The sequence below is a fragment of the Babylonia areolata genome, chromosome 20, assembly GCF_041734735.1.
Source record: "Babylonia areolata isolate BAREFJ2019XMU chromosome 20, ASM4173473v1, whole genome shotgun sequence".
Lineage (NCBI taxonomy): Eukaryota > Metazoa > Mollusca > Gastropoda > Neogastropoda > Buccinidae > Babylonia > Babylonia areolata.
This window is the reverse complement of record NC_134895.1, coordinates 5284491-5291566: the sequence shown is the minus strand read 5'-3', so window position 1 is coordinate 5291566 and position 7076 is coordinate 5284491. Positions and strand designations below refer to the sequence as shown.

The following is a 7076-nucleotide window of genomic DNA, read 5'->3' as shown; positions in this document are numbered from 1 at the left end:
AACTTATTCATGATTACACCATCGGCCACTGATTTGGGGGCACAAGGGAAGTATTGGAAAGGAGCAGAATGCTCACTCCGATCACTGTCAGTGTTCACATTGGCCAGTCAATTGCTAGACAAAGTCCGACTTTGACCATCAGAAAAGCAGAGGAGGCAACTGCTGTCCCAACTACATGTATCTGGGCTTGAATTTGATTTTAGCGGAGAGTGTCTTGTCCAAGTTACATGTATCTGGGCTTGAATTTGATTTTAGTGGAGAGTGTCTTGTCCAAGTTACATGTATCCCAACTCTCTCAGCCAAGAGGGTTTCAGGACAGTCAGCTCTGGGATAGTTCCCGAATGCCAATTAGCCCCCAAGGCTGCAGCACTAAGAACCAGTGCAATTTTGCCACCTAGTTTGAGAGTCATAGTCCTTCGCAAAAGACTAAGCCTTAACTGACTTCCCCTCCCACTGCAGTGGAGAAACCATTGATCATACAGCTCTCACTCTGCTGTTGGCCCAACTGTAAGCTAATAAACTGAGACAAATTACTTGAATTTGTGTAAAAAAAAAAAAAAAAAGAAAAGAAAAAGTATTATGACTCTTTCCCTCAATTATAAACTAACAAAGATTAGAGTTCAAGAAAGCATTAAGTGCTTTTAGTCAAGATCACATCATTTATGTACTCTTTGTGTGAGAGTGTGACACTGTGTGTGTGAGTGTGTGTACACATGTGTGTGTGTGTGTGTGTGTGTGTGTGTGTGTGTGTGTGTGTGTGTGTGTGCATGTATACTGTGTGCATGTATTCATGAATACATGTATGTATGTATACGTGTGTGTGTGTGTGTGTGTGTGTGCATGCATGTATACTGTGTGCATGTATTCATGAATACATGTATGTATGTATACATGTGTGTGTGTGTGTGTGTGTGTGTTCATGAATACATGTATATGTGTGTGTGTGTGTGTGTGTGTAGACTTCAGCTAACATTTCTATTCACATAAACAAGTTCAAAAAAAGCCTTCCATTCTGTGACAGACACTAGACTCCATTCATACATTACTGACACTGACAGGCCCTACAGAATTCATTCATGCCAACACAATGATGAATGTGTCTCATAATCTTCATTCCGTTTAATAGTAAAAGCCTGACTGAATCAACCTGCAGTTCATTTCTTTTTTCTCTTTTGACAAACACTCCCAGAAAAGGGGTGATGAGGCAAATATACACTCACACACAAAAAGCCTGATTTCTACAACAACAACAACAACAAAAAATAATAATATTTTTTAACTTTAATAGGAGATGCACAGTTTGCAAGTTTACACTGTCAGCTAATTGTGGTTGTAATGTAGTATGTTAAAAGTTTCCAACATGAGTGCATCCTTCTTTCAGTTGAAGATTTATTTTTTTAGCTTCTAGACAGTAGACTGTAGTCTTGTGACAACAGAAAGATGGCTGCATAAGAGAGACAGAGACAGACAGAGAGAGACACACACAGAGAGAGACAGACACAGAGAGAGAGACATACAGAGAGACAGAGAGAGAGACACACACAGAGACACAGAGAGACAGAGACAGAAAGAGAGACAGAGTGACAGAGAGAGAGAGAGAGAGAGAGAGAGTGTGTGTGTGTGTGTGTGTGTGTGTGTGTGTGTGTGTGTGTGTGAGTGTGAGTGTGTGTGTGTGTGTGTGTGCATGTGTGTGTGTGCATGTGTATGCATGTGTCTATGTGTGTGTGCATGTGTGTGTGTGCATGTGTATGCATGTGTCTATGTGTGTGTGTGTGTGTCTGTGTGGTATGGTGTGTGTGTGTGTGTGTGTGTGTGTGTGTGTGTGTGTGTGTGTCTGTGTGTGTGTGTGTGTGTGTGTACTTGCATGCGAGTGTGCATCCCAACCCACCCTGTCCCCTCTCCCTTCCTCACCCCTGTCACCCCTCCTCCTGTCACTCTCACACACCCCACCCCCCCTCCCCACCACCACCACCACCACCCACCCACCCCGCCACACCCCCTCACAATAAACTGAACCAAACCCAAACCACAGAACCTGCTTCACAGAAACCAACACAGTCAACATACTTAAACAGCTAATTACATAAATCCAGAACACCAAGAGAAAACCATCCATGTGATCCAACCCAAATCAGCTGGGAGGGTAAGCTGTCAAAGGTCGTTTACCTGCCAGTCAGTCAGTCAGGCGGTAAGCATGGGGGGACAGGGGACGGGAAGGGGGGTGGGGGGGTTGGGGGGGGCGGGGGAGGGAAGCCAGGGGGTGGGGGGACAGCTAGGAGGAGGAGGGGGGGGGAGTGGTTGTGGCTGTGGCTGGGAGGCATACCCTACAGATTGCTGTGGCATTAACCCTAACACCTGCCCACACCTGACACAGTGTGTGGGGTCTACCTTCAAACTGCCCGCCACTTGACACAGGTGACAGACAGGTTTACCCTCCAACTAGGAGAAAGGGCACTGACTCTTCAAATTATGGGCGGAGGGTGTGGGGTGGGATGAGGGGTAGGGGGTGGGAGGTACGGGATGGGGTGGATTGGGGTGGGCTGGTGCAAGGGGGCTGGAGGGGGTTTGTGTATTGGTGTTTGTTTGTTGTGTGTGTGTATGTGGGGAGGGGGGGGGGGGTCTAGGTGTGGATCTGTGTGTGTGTGTGTGTGTGTGTGTGTGTGTGTGTGTGTGTGTGTGTGTGTGTGTGTCTGTGAGGGTGGACTGGCTGGGAGGGGGGGTGGGGGAAGTGAATGGAGGATGCACATGGAGTATATATATATATACTGTGTAAGTATTCTTGAGTGTGTGTGCGTGTGCATGTGTGTGTGTGTGTGTGTGTGTGTGTGTGTGTGTGTGTGTGACACAGACAGAGAGACAGACAGACAGACAGACAGAGTGAGAAGATGGATGTTTTTTGTGTGTTTGTGTGCATGCATCCATGAGTCCATGGCATGTGTGTGTGTGTGTGTGTGTGTGTGTGTGTGTGTGTGTGTGTGTGTGTGTGTGTGTGAGTTATTCAGTAAGATCTTTCAATCAGTTCATTCCTTCCCTCCAGTCTCCTATCATTCACTGTTAAAAATTTCCCTTCTTCTCTTGCCTGCCTTCTTTTGTCCGCAATGAATCACGTCAGCATGACACTGTCCATTTTGTCATGTATTTAGTGCTGTCATGTATGTCTGTCCACAATGAATCACGTCAGCATGACACTGTCCATTTTGTCATGCATTCAGTGCTGTCATGTATGTCTGTCCACAATGAATCACGTCAGCATGACACTGTCCATTTTGTCATGCATTCAGTGCAGTCATGTATGTCTGTCCACAATGAATCACGTCAGCATGACACTGTCCATTTTGTCATGCATTTAGTGCAGTCATGTATGTCCGTCCGCAATGAATCACGTCAGCATGACACTGTCCATTTTGTCATGCATTTAGTGCTGTCGTGTATGTCTGTCCACAATGAATCACGTCAGCATGACACTGTCCATTTTGTCATGCATTCAGTGCAGTCATGTATGTCTGTCCACAATGAATCACGTCAGCATGACACTGTCCATTTTGTCATGCATTCAATGCAGTCATGCATGATGTCAGTCAGCAACATCAGACTGAGGACAGGACTGGAGTCAGGGGCAATGTTTACAACCGTTTTCCTTCCTGTGTCGATGACTGTCTTCTTAGAACTGTTCATTGTGAGCTGAAACTCTCACCAGCGTTCACTTGTGTCAACTACAAGTGGCCTTTTACAAACATGTATGGTGGTTTTTACGCCCACCATGTAAGGATTCTTTTTTCAATGGTGTGCATACTGGGCATGTTCTTGTTTCAATGACTCACCAAACTCTGACAACAACAAATGTGACATGGGTCATGAGATCTCTAACGTTTGCCTTTTATTTCCTCTATGTGTATATGAAGAGGGTTCAGGCACTGATCTGATGACCTGTGAATTCTGAAAAATCTGCACCATCAACCGACCGACCACACACCAGGACCAGGGTTCAAACCTAGGACCCTCACATTCAAAGTCCAACCTGGTGACTGTTGTACCTGTCAGGAGTTACTGGGAGAGGACTGTGTGGAGATATGGGCATATGTGTGTGTGCTTGTACAAGTAAGTGTTCATCTGTGTGTGTGTGTGTGTGTGTATGTGTGTGTGTGCCGTGGAAGCTGTGATACTAGACTAGAAATGAGTGTGTAGAGGAGGGGGGGGAGAGGAGGTGCAGGGTAATGTGTGTGGTGTGTGTGTGTGTGTGTGTGTTGGAGCTCATGTACGTTTATATGTATTTGACTGTGCTTTCATATCTCTGAAACTGCATGTTCAGTGCATATCTGTTATGCATGTGTGGGTGTATATGTGAATGTGTGTCTTCATGTTTTACATCTATTTGCTTTTTTTTTTTTTTTTACATTATAGTTATTATTTATTTATTTATTTATGTAAGCTTATCTATCATTTATTCACCTTTTTTTTCTTCTTTTTTTTTCCTCGAGGCCTGACTAAGCGCGTTGGGTTACGCTGCTGGTCAGGCATCTGCTTGGCAGATGTGGTGTAGCATATATGGATTTGTCCGAACGCAGTGACGCCTCCTTGAGCTACTGAAACTGAAACTGAAACTGGACTGTGACCCTGCCTCCACTGAACCCACTCTTCCTACTTGACATTCACTCTTCTCACATTTTTTTTTCATAGCCATTTCACCATGCTTTAAGGTTCTATACCAGTTTCAGTTTCAGTAGCTCAAGTAGGCGTCACTGTGTTCGGACAAATCCATATACGCTACACCACAACTGCCAAGCAGATGCCTGACCAGCAGTGTAACAACCCAACACGCTTTGTCAGGCCTTGAGGGAAAAAAAAATAATCATAAAAAAATTAAATAAAATAAAATAAATAAATAATAACAATATAATCCATACCAAAATGTTCACATTCCATGTTCTCTCATCATTACAGTCAACCACAGTTCATCACAATATCCGTAATATATATATGTAGATATATATATATATATATATATATATATATACAAGCAGGCATTTAGTGATATACTTAAATAATTAACTTTGTAAACAAATAATTAAAAAAATAATTAGGACCCTCATTTTGGCAAGATGACTTCACTAGATGTAATAATGCCTAATAGTAGAAATATTCATTGGAAGGATATAGAAGTGGGTTCAATCATCTACAAATCAAAGGTTTTCTTCTTCTTCTTCTTCTTCTTTTTCCTTCCTCTTTCACATCCTTCAAAAGTTTATAAATGATGTATTTATATAATTCTTGAAAAGCCTTAACACTATAGCAACAATGTGTCAAACATGCAGGAAAAAAAATTTACTGACTGGTTAGACTTTCTTTATGTCCAACCCAATTATTTCCCTTGTGTCTGGTTGATTTTTGTTTAGTTTTTTTTTTGTTTTTTTTAATTTTGTTTTGTTTTGTTTTGTTTTTGTTTTACAATTCTAATTCTATAAGCTTATTGGTAACACTGGTGACAATGTTTGTTTTTGCTTTTTGTTGTTGTTGTTTTTAAAGAACCAAAATAAATGGATTAAATCGTTTGTTTTCTGTCACACATGATGATATATATTTGTCATCACTTAATTTCTTTTCTTTGTTCACATTTGGAATGAATATCTGTAACTCACAAGTTGATGAATCAATGTCAGAATGTCAGTGGAAGTTCTTCAGCTGCACAACAGCAAGTTCATCAATGTCAAAGAGCAATTGTGCTTTCTTCTTCTTTTTTTTCTTTTTTTTTTTTCCTTCTTCTTTTTTTTTCTTTCCTTCTTTCTTTCGTTCCTTTTTCTGTATTGTACATGTTCTTTGTTAACAAAACAAACATTCATTACATGATATTCTCTAAATAAATGAATAAATAAAATTAATGAATATATAATATACATATATATGTCAATACTGAATGAATAAATATACAGAATTAATCAAATGAAATAAACAGAATTTCAGAAAATAATAACAAATAAATACACAAATAATTCAAACAAATTAACGAATAATAATAAAACAAACCTATGAATATACTTATATTTCAAATCGTTAGGTAGAAAACAAAGAACAATTATAAATAAAGGAAGCACATAAGTAAACACATAAATGAACAAACAAAGTAATAAACATCTTTTAAAATGTACAAGGCGTTTTAGGGGCTTACAGAACGGTGGTGTCGAGCGGTACGGAGGCAGGTATGGAGTCCAGCTGCAGGAACATGCACCTGACGTTAGTCCTGAAACACAAACAGCGGGCAGGACAGCCCACACTCTGCCCCATCAGGGAGGCCACCAGACACACCACCACCACCACACCCCGCCACGACACCCCCCACTCCAAGGAAATCATCCCCATGGTTGTCTTCTGCTGCTGTTGCTGCGGCGATAGGTATTTGATCCAAGCACGGAAAACACCACTTTCTCACACAGTAGTTGCACACACAACACACCACCAGTATATTACGCTGAGTCGCGACTTTTCTTTCCAAAACCCTGTGCCTGCAGAATGATTTGTTTTGTTTTGGAGGTGCTGGGCGCCAGCTAATCCGTCCTCAGCGCCAATTCACCTCTGTGCATTTCGTCCACAAACGCTCGGGAGATTCGAACCTCAAGCCCCCCGACCAGCCGGTCGGGTTTCCAGTCTTGATTAACGGCGGAGGGGGGGTTAGAGGGGGCAGAGGAAAGACGAACGTACGTGCTCGACAGCAGTCGGAGAGCTGGTCTGTCTAGAGCCCCCCTCTGCTCTCTTCGCTGGTCGTCTCTCGCCTGGAGGTGATAGTAGCAGTCTTGTGAGCGACTCGACAAATCGAGACTCCACTCCGCCACTCTCGCCGACTCGCACTCCCTCTCTCTCTCTCTCTCTCTCGCCCTTGCTGGGGGAAATTCCTGTGTGTACGACTCACAGTGCCGTGCCGCACCACACATTGGAAAAGCCCATATCACCTCTCTCCGTCCGTTTTCTCAAGTCTCACTCACAGGGGCTTTCATTGTGTGTATGCATCGATTCAATGGAATCTGTCGTGTAAACATAGATCTACCGACATACATCCTTGATTTCCTGAGAAGAAGGCTGCGGGC

At 42.8% G+C, this 7076-nt stretch overlaps 1 protein-coding gene across 2 annotated transcripts in view; it reads right to left on the bottom strand.

Annotated features, from left to right (window-relative positions):
• The window catches only part of LOC143294928 (peroxidasin-like), an 85433-nt gene extending 78577 nt beyond the window's left edge, over positions 1-6856 (bottom strand). Inside the window, exon 1 of one of the 2 annotated variants that reach the window (XM_076606444.1) lies at positions 6164-6856. In XM_076606444.1, coding sequence (XP_076462559.1) covers positions 6164-6354 — 191 coding nt within the window. In that variant the 5' untranslated portion in view covers positions 6355-6856. The remainder of the gene's footprint in view (positions 1-6163) is intronic. The other variant, XM_076606445.1, reaches the window with a different exon arrangement.
• Between the last annotated feature and the right edge of the window lie 220 nt (positions 6857-7076).